The sequence below is a fragment of the Salarias fasciatus genome, chromosome 23, assembly GCF_902148845.1.
Source record: "Salarias fasciatus chromosome 23, fSalaFa1.1, whole genome shotgun sequence".
Taxonomy (NCBI): Eukaryota; Metazoa; Chordata; class Actinopteri; order Blenniiformes; family Blenniidae; genus Salarias; species Salarias fasciatus.
In genome coordinates, this window is record NC_043766.1 from 38378041 (window position 1) to 38399151 (window position 21111).

At 43.4% G+C, this 21111-nt stretch overlaps 3 protein-coding genes across 3 annotated transcripts in view; 1 reads left to right on the forward strand and 2 right to left on the reverse strand.

Moving 5' to 3' along the window:
• LOC115382184 (NACHT, LRR and PYD domains-containing protein 12-like) overlaps positions 1–10224 on the forward strand; it is an 815989-nt gene extending 805765 nt beyond the window's left edge. The window contains exons 9-13 of the mRNA XM_030083872.1: positions 2557–2730; positions 7083–7256; positions 7340–7513; positions 8476–8522; positions 8718–10224. Of these exons, the coding sequence (XP_029939732.1) occupies positions 2557–2730; positions 7083–7256; positions 7340–7513; positions 8476–8522; positions 8718–9274 (1126 nt within the window). The 3' untranslated portion in view covers positions 9275–10224. The remainder of the gene's footprint in view (positions 1–2556; positions 2731–7082; positions 7257–7339; positions 7514–8475; positions 8523–8717) is intronic.
• Positions 1–21111, reverse strand: part of LOC115382179 (NACHT, LRR and PYD domains-containing protein 3-like) — a 1352480-nt gene that overhangs the window by 733572 nt on the left and 597797 nt on the right. The window lies entirely within an intron of this gene.
• The window catches only part of LOC115382194 (NLR family CARD domain-containing protein 3-like), a gene marked incomplete at its 3' end in the record, with an annotated part of 1416821 nt that overhangs the window by 592793 nt on the left and 802917 nt on the right, over positions 1–21111 (reverse strand).

Here is a 21111-nt window from a genome sequence, read left to right on the forward strand (position 1 = left end):
TACAAAGCTACACTGCCACCTTTTTTTATCCTTCTATTTACATAATACAACTCATAACCATCTATCTGATATTCCTCCATTTCCCCATCATTCAACCATGTTTCCGACACTGCAATTATACTAAAAGTCGTTCTAAATTGTTTTAAGTAGTCTTTGATTTTTGCCAAGTTACATTTTAAACTTCTGCTGTTGAATTGGATGAGAGACAGTGCGCCATTCATCGTTACTTTATCATTAAATTGCTCCTCAGTGTAATATTCACATTTGTTGTTAGCAGAAATCAAACCATTTATATATGTACCCTCATCTACCTCATATATTTTACTGTCTAAATCGGTATCTAAGTTTGTGTAAACATCCATGTTCAAGTAGTTCTCCTGTGTCCACTCTTTGATCCATTACGTTTAGCCTATGTCAAATACTTTCAGTCAACAGTGTTTCATTTTCCTCTTCTAAATCTTTGTAGGTCCTTCGGGTCTCTTATCATCATAGCCGGTGACTCTTCTTGTTCTTTAATCCATACATTGCCATTTTTAGTCCAAGTTGCCGTAATTCTTTTCTGTTTTCTTAGCATCCTCGCCTCTCGTGCAATGTCCCCATTTTTTTTTGTCAAGTGTTCATTTAAGTATACATGAGTGCCTTTCAGTTTCGTTGCATTCCTCTGCTTTCTACTGATGAATCTAATGATGATAGCTGGTTTTGCCTTCTCTGTCTTTCTTGGTAATGTGTGACAAACAGAAATATCATCACTTTGGATGTTTATGTTCTTACTGTGCAGAAAGCTCACCACTTGTTGCACCAGTGTCTGCAGTTCTTCAGGTGGTGCATCTTCAGTTGTCTCCAAGTTGGCAGTAGCTCGAGCATAGGTTCGATGTCTAGTTTCCAGACCTGTTAATACTAAATTGTCTCTTCTTGAATATTGTTCCAGTTCGTCCACCCTCTGTTCCAGCACAGTTATCATTCTGTCTTTCTCTGTTAGCATGGTTTTCAGCGTTTTCACTTCCTCCACTAGTTTAATTAGTCGTTCCTGCTGTGATGTTAGCTTTGTCAACTCACCAGACATAAAGTTTAGAGATCTTTTGATTTCTTCCAGGTCGTCTGTGGTTGCGATGTCTTTATCCTGTGTATTGCTCCTTCCACCCGGCATTCTCTCCTCCACTTAGCAGCCAAAGTGGTAGCTGGTAGCTGCTGGCTGGAGCCTGGTGTTCACTGCTGGCTGGAGCCTGCTGGTAGCTGCTGGTTGGGGACGTTAACACGTTAATAACGCAGTCATAACTTGCTAACACACCTTAATGCTAACAAATATTTTCATCAGGCATTAATGATCATTACAGAGCACTTTTGAATTCATTATTGTATTGTGCACATAATGCGATTAATTGTGATTAATCACAGAACAATTATGCGATTAATCACGATTAAGAAATTTAATCTTTGCCCAGGACTAAGAAAAAGTCAAATGAGTATCAATATTCGTTGTTGCTGACAGAGCAGGACGAGTCCAGGATGCTCACAAAACAGCGTGTGATGAGGAGGAGCATTGAGACATTATACATCTGACTGAGACACTGGAGATCATAACAAGAGGGTCTTTTTGTTTGGATGGGAGCAGGGAAACCCTCCCTTGGCCTTTCATGGTCTCAGTGGGGTGGGGGACACTGCAGGGGGGGTTGTGAGTAATGTGTAGTGTGTAGCCCTGAGAATGCCATGTGATGCAGGGTGTGTTTGTCAGCAGGTGGTGATTGTGGTCCAAACAGCAGCTGAGTCCATGAGTGTCTTCTGTGTAGGAACAGGTCTCTCTGTCTGGAGTGTTTGTCCTCTGGAAGAAGCCACAATCATCCCATGGGGGGAGGATTGGGGCGGCGGTCGCTATGCTGTGAATCCATGATGAAGTTCTCTCTGATTGGTAGTTCCAGCTGCTCCTCATTTTAATTCAGCTTTCAGTGTGATCAGATTCTTAGTGGCCTCATTTGATTCCAGACTGAGCAGATGTAGTGTAGAACAGTTCTGTGAGCTGACTCCCGATGGCTCTCACACTGCTGTTTAATAAACACAGCATAGAAAATCACATAAAGGCTCCTTTTCACTGCTTTGATTTACAGTTTCCAAACCAGAAGCAGGAGACGATTCATTTCATGTTTTGAACTCCTGCTGAAACTCTGCTCCCCTTGAAGAGTCTGCTGCAGTGTGGGAGGACAGAAAGACAAACTGGACGCTTCAGTTTCACAAGGACAAAGTTCTCACTGGAACTTCAGAGTCTTTCATGTAGTTTTGTGTTTGTATCTGTGAACAGGATGTTTGCAAAGGAAATTCACCTTTCTTTTCCACAAATAGAAACCACTTTTTACAAGTATGCAAATGTTTTTCTACATTTCATAAATGTGAACATGTCTGACTTTTTTTGTGCAGGATGGCAAAACACAATGTACAAATCCAAACTGAAATGATATACAGTCATCCATTTACCTGAGCAAAATATTTATGTCTCATAATTAAAACCAAACATTCTGTCCCTGATGTCCAGTCAGCTGGTTTTCATTGTTGCTTCTTCTTCAGGTTGAGCTGCTGTGGTCTGTCAGAGAGAAGCTGTGGAGCTCTGTCCTCAGTTCTCAGCTCTCAGTCCTCCAGTCTGACACATCTGGACCTGAGTAACAACCAGCTGCAGGATTCAGGAGTGAAGCGTCTGTCTCTTGGACTGGAGAGTCCTCACTGTAAACTGGAAGCTCTCAGGTCAGGATCCAGCTGCTGCTTGATCATGTGGAGGATCTTCCTTCTTCCTTCTTGACTTGATGCAGCCATGTTTGTGTCTCCAGTCTGTCAGGGTGTCTGGTCTCAGAGGAAGGCTGTGCTTCTCTGGTCTCAGCTGTGAGATCCAAGTCCTCCCATCTGAGAGAGCTGGACCTGAGCTACAACCATCCAGGAGACTCAGGAGTGAAGGAGCTGTCAGCGGCAGTGGAGGATCCACACTGCTCACTGGAGACTCTCAGGTTCTGACATGATTGTTAAATATTTCCCACCACTCTCTGTTCTCCTCCTCACATCTGCAGAACATCTGTAGAACATCTCAATGGAAAATTGGAACATCTCAACATCCACTATTATCCAGACAGTAAAAGCACAACCTCAATGCAAAGATAACATTCATAGAACCATACTTACATTCATTAAATTCCACTCTATTTCATCTCAACTGACCACCAGGGGGCGGTGCTGAAAGCACTGAAAGATGAATCTCAACTCAGTCAGGAGGAATCCCAGAGACCAACCTCACTCAGAGGCCTCTGCAGAGTCCAGGACCACACCCAGTGGATGGGGAGTGGTGGGGTTCATGATGTAAAACCTAGAAAAAGGTGCCGGCATCGCCCAGGAGGCAGCGGAGCAAATGTTGTTGAGGGTCCTCCCCTCAGGGGGGGGCAGAGTGTGGACACTGCTCTGGTGGAGTGGCAGCACACTCCACATGGTAGAGGGTTTTTCACCACCTGACAAGAACGGTGAAAGGAATCCACGATCCAGTGGAATAAGAGCTGCTTGGAGAGAGCACACTGCAAAATGTTTCGGTGTGAATTCACAGTAAATTACTGGATAAGTTTTGCATGACTTTCACAGCGTGATTACAGCATGATACTGTGAAATGTCCTCACAACAATTTACTGTGATTTCACATCTGTGACATTACAATGCATTGTTGCAAAAGCACAACTGTTTACTGTAACTTCACAGTGTCCATGACAAAGCAGTACTGTGATGTTACAGGACACTACTGGGGAATTACAACCTTTGGCTCTACATCATTACAACAGGGCCCTGTGCTTTTACAGTGTGTGCTGTGAAAGTAACGCACAAGTCGACAGTAATTTACTGTGAAAGTAATGCAGATGAAGCATCCATTTACTGTAAATATATAATCATTGTTCAATTAAAATCAACCCCCCCACAGCCACCACACCCTGAAATGTGAGCCCAAACCTGCGATTCAATTATCCAGCTGTCAGAGTAACATCTAATTTCATCTAATTTACTTTAATATGTAAGAAAAGCAACATCCACAAAATGCCACAGCAGGAATACACATTACAATCATGGTACAATTTAAAGCAAACCCCCCACCGCCACCACTCTGAGGTAAAGTCACTGTCAGCCCAGTGACGGATTTATTTACCAATAGAGGTTGTTCAACATAACCACCAAGAAATTCAAGAAATTAAACCTCCTGCTCATAAACTTCCCACCGTTTGTGTCACAATAACAGCAACAGACATGTTCCTCTTTTTTGTCCGGACTACCCAGCTGTGTCATAATAACAGTACAACCACTGAAAACTGAGCCTGACAACTGCTGTGGCACACAAAAAAAAAAAAAAAACTATGATGCCCACTTAAAGTCCAGTAGTTTCCTCAAAGGGTGTCCACATGAGGGTTCACTGTTGTCCACTTCCTGGTCTTGGAGCCTCTTTCAGGATTGATGCCTGAGAAGCTCCTGTTAATGAGCAAAGACAGTGTCAGTTTAAACAGGCTTATGTACTGCAGTCAACATTTATCAAAGTGTTCAGCTGAGCCTTTTCCCATGTCACACCCTCATAGAGCTATCATCCAAACTTGTTGGACCTTCCTCTCACCATAAAATTATTTTTCACTCTTAGCCTGACAGTCAACAGGATGGTTAGCCTCGTCCTCTGATGACCCAGAAAGAAAAGGGAAAAAAGAGAAATTACACAAAGGCAACCAGCGATACAAATTTAAGTTGGAATGCAGATGATGATCATCAGCATGTTGTAAAAACATGACATCTGGACATATTTGCTGGTTTGTAAAAAAAAAAAAAAAAAAAAAAAAAAAAATATATATATATATATATATATATATATATATATATATATATATATATATATATATATATATATATATATATATATATACACACATGTATATATATATAGAGAGAAGAAAAAAAAGAAAAGCTTAATGGACATTTTTTTGACATCTTAATGGTCTATGAAATCACTCCTGTTCTCCTCCAGCTCTATTTGAGTATGAATTCTTATAAATCCTCAACCCTGTGAAGAACAATGAAGTATTTAACATATTTTTATTTTTCAGAACAACCAGAGCTTTAAGAATATGCATGCTGTGGCGGTGTCATGTCAATGTAGAAAAACAGATATGACCAAATAGAGAGAGGAAAAAAACAAAAATTAATTTCACGCATATATATCGCAAACGCACAGAAAATTATCAAGAAGTTAAATGTTATATAGCTTTTCTTTGAGGTCTTGGGGATTAAGAGAAAAATAACCAAGGCTCTAACTGTGATATAAAATATATTATTTACATTATTTGCAGAAATGGCCCACTCTCCTGGTGTGTCTGGACTGAAAGCTCTCTGTGTTTGCAGTGAGGCAGAGAGCCACAGTACAAGCCTGACATCTGCATGAGGTTCTGACCATTTTGTGTGTTTTCTGCAGTAAACAGGAGTTACCCTTCATCTCAGGCCCATTTCATGGTCTCAACTTGCATGTGATGCAGAAGTGGTCATTTCTGCATTTTTTATTAGGATTAAGGGGAGATTTCCTGATAGCAGTGATCATACACTGCAAACGTTAGCTAGTTAGCGTTAGCTAGCCTACATCAGACCACACAGGCAAACGCTAACGTTAGCTAGCTAGCGTTAGCTAGCCTACATCTGACCACATAGGCAAATGCTGAGGTTGCTAGTTAGCTAATAGTGCTAAACGTTGCTGTTGGTGTTACTAGCAGCCTCTCACTAGCACATGGAAAGGCGAGCGCAGATTCAAAGAGAAGAAAGGCTGGCCAGAGCCGGACTGCGCATGTGCGCGGCAGCCGTAAACAAAGCTTTCAGTTCAGCAGTCAGCAAAACCACAACACTGATCTCATGACACCAGGCTGTGGTGGAGGAGTGGCGTGAGCGGACCACGATGAAATATTGGTGAAACTAATGACTTTTTGTATGATTGAAGCCGTTTTAGGAGCGGCGTTACCGATGCCCCGTCTGCTGGCTGTATACGGATGTCTGCAGCTCCATTTTGGATCTAAATTTCTCCCGAAGCACTGTTCGGATCAGAAAAGCCTTCTGGGTGAGGAGATTGTTGAACTTCATTCTGTAAACAACGTGAAAACTGTTTAAACCGAACTTAGACTTTAAGAAGCAAAACCAAACAAAAAATATTCAAAAAAACTAAAAAAAAAAAACAATTAAAAAAATCTGCATCAAGAAAAATGTATAATTCCACAAAGAGATCATCCGTATGGAACCAGTCTGAAGAAATGGCGGCCATTTTGAATTTTCAATGAAATGTTCAATGATCAAAACAACACATTACCAAGTCAATATGCTGAATACATTCAACACATCTTGTCTGCAGGAACATTTTGGATCCATCTCTGTAGAAAACAGTTGTTGCTGGCGGCCATTTTGAAAAACAGCTGCCATGGGCGTCATGCTGAAAATTCATGATGCCTCCATATCTAGATCTTTTTGGAATGCCTTTGGCTGGACGTGGACCCAATTTCATGCTTGTATCACAAACTGAAGGATTCCTTTATATTTGGGAGCGAAGCTGTTGGACGATTATAGAAAGCAGATGAGAAAAGCTGAATCTCCCTGCAGGTTCTAGACACTGGAAATACACTAAACCTTTGGACAGGGCTGCACGGTGGAGCAGTGGTCAGCACTGCTGCCTCACAGCAACAAGGTCCTGAGTTCAAACCCCAGCCAGAGCCTGGTGTCCTTCTGTGTGGTTTGCATGTTCTCCCTGTGTTCTCTCTCTCTCTGCTGACTGGATGAGCGTCTTCTCTGAAAACATTGGTCTTCATCTCTGTTCTCCTCATCACAGCTGTTGTAAAGCACTGTGGGGTTCAGGGGGGTGGAGGGGGGGATTGGAACTTCTCAGAAGCTTTTTAAATGTCTTTTCCATGTGGGCAGATTCAAGTTTCCAGTCTCAGCTGAGCTGCAGAGCAGCAGCTTTCCATCCTCCACTCACTGTGTTTGTGATGCTCCGAGTCAGAGATGTAGAACTGAGTCCATGACAAACATTGATGTGGTTTTCATTGTTGCTTCTTCTTCAGGTTGAGCTGCTGTGGTCTGTCAGAGAGAAGCTGTGGAGCTCTGTCCTCAGTTCTCAGCTCTCAGTCCTCCAGTCTGACACATCTGGACCTGAGTAACAACGACCTGCAGGATTCAGGAGTGAAGCGTCTGTCTCTTGGACTGGAGAGTCCTCACTGTAAACTGGAAGCTCTCAGGTCAGGATCCAGCTGCTGCTTGATCATGTGGAGGATCTTCCTTCTTCCTTCTTGACTTGATGCAGCCATGTTTGTGTCTCCAGTCTGTCAGGGTGTCTGGTCTCAGAGGAAGGCTGTGCTTCTCTGGTCTCAGCTGTGAGATCCAAGTCCTCCCATCTGAGAGAGCTGGACCTGAGCTACAACCATCCAGGAGACTCAGGAGTGAAGGAGCTGTCAGCGGCAGTGGAGGATCCACACTGCTCACTGGAGACTCTCAGGTATGGACACACAGCAGGAGCTCCTCATGGAGACTGAGATGTTCTTCACAATGTCTCCAGTTGATGATCAGACTGGTTGGAAAGACTCTGGGAGGAGAAGCCTGTTTAATGTTGAACAGCATCATCACAGATGAAGCACTGGTCACTGGCTCCATCATGAGAAGGAGAACTTTTCTTTGATAGAGTTCATTGAAGCTTCATGTGTGATGTCCTGGACTGGGTTTCTGTTATCCGGTAATTACCGGACTTTGACCGGTAAAATCTGCCGAAGTCCAACATATTTTAACAGCACCGGTCAAAATGTCCGGTGAAAAATCTTCCCTCCAAGCTCAGTTTTTATTGGAATATTCTCTCCAAGCAAAGTTTCAATTAGAAAAGGCAATTTCCATGTCATTTGATTAAAACAACAACAACAGCAACAATAAACCCTGAATCTTATCTCTTATGAACCGGCCTGGTCAATGTGGAACAAAACTTTTTTCTTCAGGCGGAATTAAACTCGCAGCAGGTGTTTCATGACTCCGACAAAGCGCGCAGCACAACCACAACACAGCGGGAGACACGTGGAAACAGGAGAAGCTTCAAGGCTTTTTTTACTGAACAGAATAGTTTTGGGGAGCTGTCTGCGGGACTCCGCTGTCCGACTCCTCATCACTCAGTGACCACAGGCCAGCTTCACAATCACTTTTTGGAAACAGTCCACTCTGCTTGTTCCCTCTCTAGGAACATTTACTCTGCACGAAAAATCCTTTGAAAAATCATCAAATCATCACGATTCAATGTTTCCTTCAACTGACAGACATTAGTGTTTGTTTAGTCTCTTTTTATTCCTTCCTCTCTTGTGTTTTCAAACATATTTCAGCTGAAGACAACTGAGCAGAGACAGTGCTGGTTAAAGCTCTCTCTCTCTCTCTCCCTCTCTCTCTCTCTCTCTCTCTCTCTCTCTCTCTCTCTCCCTGCAGGGTGGACCATGGTGGACAGCAGAGGCTCAAACCTGGTCTGAGGAAGTGTAAGTTGGACTCATCACTGTCCGTTTGTCTTTCAATCAAAGCTTTGGATTCATTCAAACATTCCTGACAAGAGAAGCCTGACAAAAAGTGTCCTCATCAAACTTTCTCTCCATCAACAACATGTCAGGAAGTCCACAAACAACAAATCCATCACATGTGTCACATCAGGACTGAACTCTTTTTCTCTCCATCAGATTTCTCTCAACTTCAACTGGATGAAAACTCAATGAGCAGAGAGCTCAAACTGTCCAACAACAACAGGGAGGTGACACGTGCGGAGGAAGAGCAGCCGTATCCTCATCATCCTCACAGATTCGATTACTGGCCTCAGCTGCTGTGTAGAAATGATCTGAGTGGTCGATGTTACTGGGAGGTCGAGTGGAGCAGAATGGTTTCTATATCAGTGAGTTACAGAGGAATCAGAAGGAAAGGAGACAGTGGGGAGTGTTGGTTTGGAAGGAATCATCAGTCCTGGAGTCTGGAGTGCTGGAATGGAGATTACTCTGTCAGGCACAATAACAGAATAACACGCCTCTCCTCCTCCTCCTCCTCCTCCTCCTCCTCCTCCTACCCCCCCTCTGGTAGAGTAGCAGTGTATGTGGACTGTCCTGCTGGCTCTCTGTCCTTCTTCAGAGTCTCCTCTGACTCTCTGATCCTCCTCTACACCTTCAACACCACATTCACTCAACCTCTATGTGCTGGATTTACCCTCTGGTCCTCTGGTTCTTCAGTGAGTCTGTGTCCTCTGTAGGAAGGACGTCTCTGTCTCTGACAACAGGGAGGAGGACAACACAATGCTAACACCATGCTAATATGCTAGCAACACAATGCTAGGGACACAATGGTAGCATAGTGCTAGCATGAAAACAATGCTAAAACAATGCCATTTTGCTAGCAACACAATGCTACCATAATGCTAGCAACACAATGCTAGCATTATGCTAGCATGATAACACAATGCTAAAATGATGCTAGCAATTAAACAAAACAATGCTAAAATAATGCCATTATGCCAGCAACACAATGCTAGGAACATGCTAGCAACACAATGCTAGCAACATGCTAGCAACACAATGCTAGCAACACAATGCTAGCAACACAATGCTAGCACAATGCTAGCAACACAATCCTAGCATTATGCTAGCATGATAACACAATGCTAAAATGATGCCATTCTTGCTTTGCGTTGAACTGGTGGTTGTGCGCCACCTTCATGAGCAGCGATTATGTGAGAAAAGGTTGTAACATAGCCGAAACCAAAGAACCGCAGCTTGGTGTTCCCACATAAAATGCCTATGGGGTCCGATATTGTCTTACATTTGTTGTCCATTTCATCAGGGCTCAGCGGTATTCCACAGGTGAGCAGGAGAGGAGCTCTCACACAGAAAACGCTGAAGTATAAATACACATTTACAAACACATTTCCAGCAAAAATCCATCTACTAGGGAACTAGGACAGATCAGCTCTTCAAGAAACATGGAGGATGAAGAGGACTGAAGGAAAAATAATAAAATACTAAATGTTATGTGCTGTTACTTTCACTGTGAGCCACTCTGTATTTTCACATGAGCTCAGTTGAAACAGGAATGGCTAAACGCTCTGATTATGTTTAAAAAAAAAAAAAACTCAGAAGAATACTGCTCTTCTACTTTGTAAGCTCTGGCTTCTGTTTCTGCATAGTGGAAATGTGTTTTTGAGCAGTGATCTTTTCACTGAAGCTTGCTCTGAGGTTTTATTGTTGTTGACATCAGAGAAAAAATTTCTTCAAACAAAATGAATATTTGTTTTAATGAAAGTGTAGTTTAAATGTGGACATTTACAGTGTATCCAGGATGGTGTGTGACTGACTACTGTACATGATATTGTAGTTCATATGAAAAGCAGAAACCTAAAATCACGATTGAATAAATCCAGAATCTCCTAAATATTGGTGTGTGGGTGTGTGTGTGTGTGTGTGTGTGTGTGTGCTTTAACAAAGTATGTCCATCTTCTGTATCTCCATGGTGTTTTATTAGATCAGAAAAACTTGATTTGGTTGAAAAAAGCTCAGAAGTTGGATTTCTCGGTTGACGCTCTGGTGTCCGGAGCGTCCCTGAACGCACCGCGCTGCGTCAGCCCGTCACTCCGCTGCCCTGCTGCGAGGTGAGGAGCATCTGCTCTGAGAAACTCTGTCAAAATTCAAAGTGCTTCACATGCTCAGCGGAGCCGTGACCAAGCGGGACAGGAGGTGGGTCTGGTCCCTCACCGACATGCATGAACTTTGTCTTCGTCCAGCTCACGTGGAGACCAAGCTTTTCTGCCTCTTCTCTGTTCACACTCAGAGTCCCTCGGCTGGCTGTAGGAGGTGCTGAGCAGGATGGTGTCGTCGGCATTAGGGATGCACATTTTAGATATTTTTTATGGCTGATAACCGACACCCTTTAACCGGTTATTAACCGTTAACCGATAAGATTTCAGGCCCGTCCTGCTTCACATGTCTGCGGGGTGTGTGTTGCGCATTGGTCTGCGCGGACCGATCTGCGGACGTCCGCGCAGCAGCCAGAATTTGTGACCGCGTTGCGCGCAGGTGGCGCCGGTATACGCATCGCCAGAGCGCCACAGAAAACAGAACATGACGGTAAAAGTGACGGCATCTCGTGGACGGAGACAGCAGCCTGTCTGGAGGGAGGAGAAGGTCTGCCGAGGGAGTCGCTCCGGCGCCGCCCCGCCATTCAGAAAAAAGAAAAAGAAAGGCTAAATAAACTTTAATATTAAATGATAACGCACTGACAATGTATGTGCTTCATTTTCTCTAAATAATCTGTAATAAAGGAGCAGAGAAACAGTCTGTAGAGCCGGAAAAGCTTGTGGAGGATGTGTGGAACAGTGCGCCTGAACGCACAGCGTGGAGCGGTGGAGCGCCGAGGCTCCAAAGCCACGCGAAGCAGGACGACCTTTAAACGCCCTGCTGAGCGGCTCCATGCTGCCGCTCCGACATTCCGACGCACCGCCGTTCAGACACATCACCATTCCGGAATACCGCTATTCCGACACGCAGACGTCCCTCCATTCCGACACGGAAATGTGGCTCCGAGTGAGAGACGGACTCGGCGCTGTCCGGTGCTGAACTGCAGATTTACAATGACAGCAAATTCTCATCTAAAATGTAAAAAAAGCGACAAGATTTAGATGTAACTAACAGCACTGTAGGCTTCAATCGTCTCCTGTTGTTTTTTAAATGATGTGGAGAGTGAGCGCGCTGGTGATTCTTTTTGTGTGTTCTTATTAATTTCCTAAATAAAGTTTTAGCTTCTGAAATCTGATTTTTAAACCGTTCTGATGGAGCTTAATGTTGATCTGGATGCTGCGGCTTCATACTGAACCATTTCACTGTGAATCTGGACGACCCGCGGCATCTGGAGATAAAACATAATATTCAACGTAACGCCGGTTTTGTGCCACATGCGTCAATGCGCACAAAGACACACACCCTCCGACTGTACAACATGAAGGCACCTGGAATTAATCAGTGAATTAAGGAGTCGTCTGCAGCGCCGTCATTGATATCTGTAATATGACGCCAGCGTGCAGGAAGACGCTCGGCTCTGTGGAGAGCTCCTCCAGCTGGGGCTTAAAAAAAATTAACCGATAGTATTAACCGGTCAAAGTTCCTGTTATCGGTTAACGGTTAAACGGTTAACCATGTGCATCCCTCGTCGGCGTACTCCAGATCAGTCAGGTGGGCGTTGCCAAAGGACACTCCGGGCGCTCGCTCACAGACCCTGGGCATCAGGTGGTCGATGATGCAGTTAAACCGGTCTGGAGCAGCTACACAGCCCTGGCGGACACCACTGGAGATGGAAAACCAGTCGCAGTCACGGCCGTTGACACGGACACAGCTCTGCGCGTTGCTGTGGAGCAGCTTGAAGAGAGCGGTAACTTCTCTGACACCTCCTCTGGGTCTTGGCCTTGATGTGGCGAGGGGGCTTGTGCGTTCCAGTGATCCTGGAGAGCGATACCGTCTGGAGCTCGCTCCTGGTAGGGTCACCCTTGGCGGGACGGTCTCCAGGTCGGTTCCTGACAGACGAAGACCCCCGTGTGTCGGTACGCTGCGAGGTGGCAGCCCCACCGACCGACTGTCCTGCGGAGGACGAACAACCCCCCCAGGAGAAACCATTTTGTTACGACACTGACCAGGAAAAGAAGCCGGACTGCCCAACACGGTAAATACAGATGATGTGAATTAAATTACCTGAAACTAATCAACATATATCTGTGCAGGGAATATATTTTATTGGAGATAAAATGTTGAAAAAAGATTTTTATATGTAGAAATTTCTCAGACAAATACCCAAAGAGAGTTGAAATAGTTTTTTCAAATACAGCCATTTTTTTTAGAATAAAATAAAATATAAACCATTGATTCTCTGTTTTTTGTAGAAATTTTACTTATTATTTCTGTATTTGCCCAGGTGAAACAGGATTGGGTGATCTCTTAATTCTTTTTTGAATAAAATACACAAAAGTTGTACCTCTTTTTTATTTTAACTAAGATTTTGAGGAATTATTTGTTTCTTCACAATCTAATTTTTTTTAAATCACTTCTCAACCTTTTGGCTGAGATCCAGTGTGTGTGAAATCTATTTTTGAGCAGTAATCTGTCTCTATTGTTCTTATTACTGAAGCTTCCTCCAAGGTTTTAGTGATGTTTACTTCATAGAAAAGTTTCTCTTCAAACAGTAAAGGAAGGTTTTTAATAAATGTCTGGTTCATAAAGCGACTCTGGTCTTTTGATAGGTCTGGATGTTTTTACACTGTCTCCAGGAGGGTTTCTGACAGAAAACTGTAAATGAAATATATATTTTTTGTGTGGAAACCGAAAATCAGAAATAGAAAATGAAATGGGCGGCGAGTGCTGCGTGTGGTTTGGATGGCTCCACACACGAGCACACAATTCTAAATCACGCCGTCTGGGCAATCTGGGTGATCCAGTTACTTACAAGTGCACTTCATATGTTTTTAAACAAAACTTTGTTTGCTACCAAGACATGCTGTTTTAGAAAAACCAAGCGACCTAATCATGGACATGAATCTGCTCCTGGCAGGGCGATTGTTTTAGCTACCTGCATCGCTGTGGCTGTGATGCCCAGAGCAGCAAATCAGATGACAGTGCAACGGATGACGGCATGTTGGTCCCCAGGACTTCCTTTCAAAATTTAGCAACATTTCTGTTTTTTAAACATAAAACTTGAGTTTTGTCTTCCAGCCCTTTTAATGGTTGCTGTCTCATTCCAGCACGTGTTAACTGTGAAACACCACGAGAGACAAGCTGCCCTCTGTTCTCACATTACATCCCAAAAAGTCACATTTTAACTTATATTTGAAAGAAAATTTTTATAGCACTTGCAGACAGCACCTGTGAAATCCTGAGTTCAAATGGAATAAACTTATGTTAATACTGAAAAAAACACCAATCATATTTTTGTAACAAAATAGAGGATGAGGTCAATAAAAACAGAGCATGAAGTTATTCTATTGTTGGGCTCATTTCAAGATAATCAAGTCATATCAAGACTCAGTGGAACTGAACTGTGCTAATAGTAGTAGATCTGACTGAACTTACTGATGGATTTCCTGATTGTAAACCTGGATTTGCCAGAAAAAAATACACTACTTTTATTAAAATGAGAACAATTTGCTTATATTTAGTGTTTCTCTCTTATTATTGGGCAGTATAAAGTCTGATTTAAAGCATTTTTCTCTCTAAAAACCATGACTCGTGTTGTTTATCCTTACCTGGACGCAGTGTTTCTGGGTTTAAAATCTTTATTCTATACTTGCTGCATGAACAGATAATCTCACCAGTGATTAAGTCATCTCCTTCTCTAATGGAGTGTTATATTTGACCACCGTTTTCACAATGAACAGAGAGGGAGGGGGGCAGAGAAAGAGAGAGAGAGAGAGGCAGAGAGAGAGAGAGAGAGAGAGAGAGAGAGAGAGATTATACTCAAACTAAAAGTTTTGCTAGGGATAAAAAGAGGAGAAAAAAGAACACCCAAGTGAACTATATACATGAATTGATTTAAATGAACTATATACATGAATTGATTTAAATGAACTATATACATGAATTTATTTAAATGAACTATATACATGAATTGATTTAAATGAACTATATACATGAATTGATTTAAATGAACTATACACATGAATTGATTTAAATGAACTATACACATGAATTGATTTAAATGAACTATATACATGAATTGATTTAAATGAACTATATACATGAATGGATTTAAATGAACTATATACATGAATTGATTTAAATGAACTATATACATGAATTGATTTAAATGAACTATATACATGAATTGATTTAAATGAACTATATACATGAATTGATTTAAATGAACTATACACATGAATTTATGGCCGTGACTCTTTTGCCCTGCGTGGAGACGTTGAGCAGCAGGGGTCCTTCCATCATGGAGGCCTGGTGTGGCCCCCAGAGCTCCTCACTGAGCCATTTCACCTCTCCGTCGTCAGTGAGGAGCTCGACCACACCCTCCTCCTCTTCACGAGGCACGGCCCCCACCACCGTGATGGCCACCGTCTCGTCCTCCAGTTCCTGTGAGACAAAGAGCAGAAGTCAGCCTCAAGTCAGAAAGGACAAGCAGACACAGTCAGAAAGACTGAGGACAGACGTACCTGGAAGCTGGTGTGAGCTGAGGACTGCAGCTGGGGGCCGTAGCTGCTGTCCACCATCTTCAGGTGGCTGATGGTGACAGTGGCCCCCAGCTGCAGAGGGTGGAGGGCGGCCTCCCTCCACAGGACCACTGGAACGCTCATTCCATCCTGTGGATGGACAAATGTGAGACATGGACACAGAAGACATCAGTGTCTCTCAGCGTCAGGGTCAGGTTGTCTCTGTCTGTATGTGTCATCCCTGTGTGTGTGTGTGTGTGTGTGTGTGTGTGTGTGTGTGTGTGTGTGTGACTAACCTTCTTCAGGGTGATCCTGTGGAGGGGGGGCGCTCCTCTCCCTCTTCCCCTGGTCAGGTAGGGCCACCGGATCTGAGGAAGAAGAGGAGGAGAGTCAGAATAGTGTTTCTGGTGTCAGGTTGAAGCTGAGGAAATACGTACCTCCGCGACCTCTCCCTCCACCGTCACAAATCCTGTCTGGTGCTGGCTGGCACTCGGAGAGTGCGGTCTTCTTGGGGGGGGGGTGGAGCAGGGCCTTGGCGGCCTCCAGGACCGCACTCTCCGGTGCCAGGGGAGAGGTCGCGAAGAAGCGCGTTCCCTGGTTGATACTGATGTAGAATGGGGGGGACCCTCCCACAAGAGTGTACCCTCTCATGTAGAAGGTCCCCCCCCCCACTTGGATCCGGTGAGAAAAATCAGAGAAAAGCGTGACCGTGCTACAGTAGCTGCCGTCTGTGACATACAATCCCTCATAATACATAATACATAATTCATATTCCATCATCACATTTCCAGTGTAGCGAAAGCGGTTGTGGTAGGACATTTTCTTACATGTGGTCTTTTAAAAGACACTTGGAAAAGGAGCATGAAGTTGGGAGTACTCTTGATGACCCCCATGAAGGTACAGCCCCACCTGTTCATGTAAAGAATGTTGAGATGGTAAATACTGAAATTGAGCCAGCTCAGGGAGTTGAGGAAGTTGAGGAGGATTGGGATGAATTAGAGCAAGAGGGCATTATCAATCGGGTGGCCTAAGATCCCGATTTTTGATGACACACTCAAACGTAAATTTTGTGGTTCAGCATACCTCCAGTATAATTAGTGATATTGTCAGCAGACTGCAATCAAAGACCATGTCTTTATTTCATCAGTTTGGTCTTGATCACAGCCCAGAGGTAGAAGAGCTTGGAGTGGAGTTCTCAGAAGCAGCTGAGCCTTTCAAAGGGATGGAGACGGATTATAAACAGATGCAGTATTTTGCCAAATTTGGAAACTTCATTCGGCCTGTCGAGGAGACTTTGTCTGGGGTTTCTCATGTTCAGCCAACAGCCTCTGCCACTGGCATTGTCAGGCAAGTTGGAATACCTGATTCATATCACCGTGTTCCATTGAAGAGCCTTTTGACCAAGATTCTTGAAATTCCTGGGATTTAACAGGCCATGCTAGAATGGCAGCACAGAGAGGGTGATGCGATTCAGGATGTTTTTGATTAAGAGTTTTGCAAGACATACCCATTGTTCCAGAATGAGGTTTCCATCCCACTTGAAGAGTTTGCCCCCAGACCTGCTATCAAGTTTGCAGTCGCAGTTCCTTTTAGCAGTGTACAAATTAGATGACGCAGCAACCTATGGCCTTGATGCAATCCTGCACCCTATTGTGGAAGAGATCAGATGCCTAGAGAGTGATGGCATCATTGTTAATACTCCCAACTATCAAGGGGTTGTGAAGTTCACGGCGGTCCAGGTAGTTGGAGATAATTTGGGCTTGCTTGGCTACATTGAAAGCTTCAGCAGAAATTATGTGTCGGTTCTGCAAAGCAGATAAAGGGATGGTGCGGTCTCTGACACTGGAAGATCCTGCACTATTGCGTGATCACAATACTTTTGAAGCTGATTTGCTTAAAGCGGACTCTTCCCAGACCGGACTGGAAAGAGATAGTGCCTTGAACAACTTGTCTTTTTATCATGTATCAGACAATGTGGCAGTTGACATCATGCATGATGTACTGGAAGGGGCGGGGCCCTAAGAAGTCAAGCCTGGGTTGAATTCGCTAATCGAGCAAAAGCATATCACACTAGAAAAGCTCAGTTATATAATAGCAAGCTTTGACTATGGATTTTGTGATAAGGGCAACAAACCTTCTGTCATAAGCAAGAGTGATCTCAGAAACCCTGAAGGCTCCATGCGGCAGTCAGCATCTCAAATGTGGTGCCTACTGAGGTTACTGCCAACAATGATAGGCGACCTTATCCCAGAGGGTAATAAGCATTGGGACTACTCTTGTGTATGGAGTTCATCTTTTCTCCTTCGCTTACTGCAGCAGCGACACTGTACTTGGGCAAAATCATCAAAGAGCATCACTCCCCCATTCTGGACCTCTATCCTCACCTACATTTACGGCCAAAACACCATTTCATGCTCCACTATCCAGGAGTCAATCAAAAACTTGGCCCATTGAGGCAGTTCTGGGCAATGAGATTTGAAGCTCGGCATGTATTTTTCAAACAGATTAGCCATGTAACTTGCAATTTCAGAAACGTTTGTAAAACAATGGCATTTCGCCATCAGATCATGCAGTGCTACAATTTCCTGTGTGGAACTGTGTTGTGCCACAATACAGACGTTGGCCCAGGGCACAGTACATTTCTGACCCACACTGAGGGATTTAAAGAGATCCAAAGCGGTCTAGAAGGTATTCCCCTTTTTAATGAATTGTATGTGTCAGCCTGGGTTACATTTAAGAGAACTGAATATAGAGCAGGCATGACAGTATTCCTATCCTATGATCCATGTGGTGAGCCTCAGTTTGGTCTCAAACAATCAGTTTTACTACTGGATCAAAAGTCACACACCAACAATAAAGCTTGCTGTAAAGAAGTGGGAAACACAATGGTTTGACAGACATTTATTTGCATACAGCGTGATTCCCACTCATGTCTGGGCAGCTGTAGACGTGACAGAGCTCCTTGATCACCATTCCCTCCATGCAGCCAAGTCGTACAGAGGATGATGACAGTTTATACATTTCCCTGTGATATAGATTTTTTTAGATAATCGGCTGTCTGCCACCAGGTGTGTGTGTGTTTGTGTGACACTTGTAAATAGCTTTTTGGCATGTTTTTATAATTTGATAAGGCCGAGCTTGACATTGTCCCACATATTAGTCTAGCTATTAGCTATACATACTGCATAAGGTGTCCTTTGCTTGAGGATGATCAGTATTTGAACAACCGGGATGGCAGGAACTACTGGACTTCTGGGATGGGATGACAGTATGGGACTACTGGGATGTTACTTAAATGACCACTGGGATGTGTCAAGTCGTACTGTAAGTATTTTTGGTTTAATCATTTAATGTCTATATGCTCCATATACAGTCTTTGCCACTGCCACAGTTAGGTTTTAGAAGTCAATGCATGGTCCAAGAAAGCAAACTCGTCACCTTAAACAATGTGTGCTGCTTCAATGTCCGCAAAAGGTTTTCGAATGTATTGAAACGAATGGTGGAGAGTGCACTCCACTGGTCTTGAACCTGGGTGCCCAGCCGCCTTCCTAACCACAGCATCAAAAGGTGCAGCTCACTTGGCAGAGCTGTTGGTTATCCTCATTCACTGCCCCACGATAGCTACAGTAGCTGCCAAGCGCCTGGGAGATCTCCAGCATGAGGGGCAATCTGTGAGGATCGTCCGCGACGTTCCACCTGATGTCGGGCGGCAAGAACCCTCGACCCAACAGGGATACTCTAAAACAGTGTCAAACATGGGGTACCGCTTTTTCTCCTATACATAGGTGATAAATAATATATGTGGTGAGTGGACATTGCAACTGAGAACAGGGGGTGAAAATCATGTTTTGTTTAATTTTTTGTTTGATGTTCATACCTTTTTGTCTTTTCACTGGGTGCTTTAATAAAAGATTGTTAATGGTCATAGGTTTGCTAAGACCGAATTACTATGTTGTCATATTTTATGGTAGTAAATGATTGTGACAGTGATTTAGACAGTTGCTTCCACACCTTAACAAATCCTACCTGTAATTATTATACCCCCGAAGAGCTTAATCAGATGAATGGCTTTTCCTTCTCTGCATTACATTTAAACATCAGGAGCATCGATAAGCACCATGATGAATTAGTGTCACTCCTTGCCAGTATTGACAAAAGTTGTGATGTAATAGCTTGTAGTGAAACATGGATAAATGAACAAACACGTCATGATATCTACAGATTAGATTAGATTAGATTAGATTATCACTGTATTCTAAAAACAGAACAGACAGATCTGGAGGAGGAGTATGTTTATATATAAAATCAAATTACTTGGTAAAAGTCCGTAATGATCTGAACTTTGATGATGGTTTCACAGACATGTTATTCCTTAAATTAAAAACGGGATCTTCAAGTGTGGTTAACGGTGTAATATATCGGCCACCGAGTTCTGATACTGAAACTTTCAACATCGACTTTGGAAATCTCTTAGTTCTTCTAAATCAAATTAATAAAAAGAGCATTATATTGGGAGACTTCAACATTGCTATCTCTAAAGAAGATAATAAGGTGACAGATTTTCTAAATATACACTCGAGTCTCAAAGACAACCAAGACAATTATCAATAATTTCTCCAACCCAAGAGCTGGGATGCAATTTCTTACTGTGCTGATTCAAATCATGCATGATGCTTGCTTGATCCATGAATTAACTGTATCTATTCAGATGAAAATTCCTGAAAAGACAATAAAACATATGAGAGAAATAATCCATGGATCACAAGAGGCATCCTGAATTCAATAAGGAAGAAGAACAAATTATGCAGTCGATACCGGGAAAACCCAAATAGTTGTAATAAAAATATTTACACTAATTATAAAAAGTAATTGGCAAGCCTAATAAGAGTGAGGAAAAAAATACACTAACCGTCTTTAAAAAATCCTTGTGAGATGAAAAGAAGTCATGGGGGGTGTTAAATGAGATTCTTGGCAGAAACAATAAATCCTTTTTTTTTTTTTTTCCCCTTGTCCTGTTCGGCAGCTGGGGCGTGCAATATTGTATGATTGTAGCCTTTTACTATCCGAACAGATTTTAATATTAGCAGCAGGACGAGACTGAGTCTCCTCCTGCTGCTGCCTTTATTTAAAGCTGGCATCCGGCATGGCTGCCGGACAGGACCGGGATGGAAATGCTCAGAGAGCAGGGACAGAAAGAGAGGAAGATAAAGAGAGGGAGAACGGAAGGGGGGGGGGGGGGCACAACCTATGTTCAAAAATACAAAACAGTGTTGTCGACGCACCACACGCAACCTAGAACAATCCCAAACCCCCAATCTAGACAACACCAAAACAGAGCCGACAACCAACACAGAAAATTACAGAACCATACATACATTTTTTTTTTCTTCTTCTTTTTTTCCGAACCATATTAGTGAACACACCAGGCCACAAAAATAAAAGGAGGTGTAGGGGAGGAAGGAAATGCAAGGACACCATAAACCGGATTTTTTTTTTTTTTTTTTGAATATAGCTAGTCGTAAACTATAGCTAGTAGTAGAATATAGCTAGTAGTAAACTAGGGGCGTGCATCAAGAGAGGTCTGCTACAGATCACCATTAATCTAACCACCACAAGAAGACAAGGTAACCCAGTATGTAAAGAGTGATTAAAGATCAACGTGATCATGTGAATATGATGGTGACAGTGATCATGCATATATGACCTCTGACCTCTGAGAAGGCCAGAAGCAGGCCAGAGAGGCCCTCAGAGCCCAGACAGCCGGCGGACATCACAGAGCCCGGATCCAAGCCGCCCCCCCAGGCAGACGCCCACGCTCCAGTCCAGAAACGGGGCAGAGGAAAGCCCCGGCCGGGGACCCCGGCAGTCCCGGGGCCCGGGCCCCGCGGAGCCACGACCAG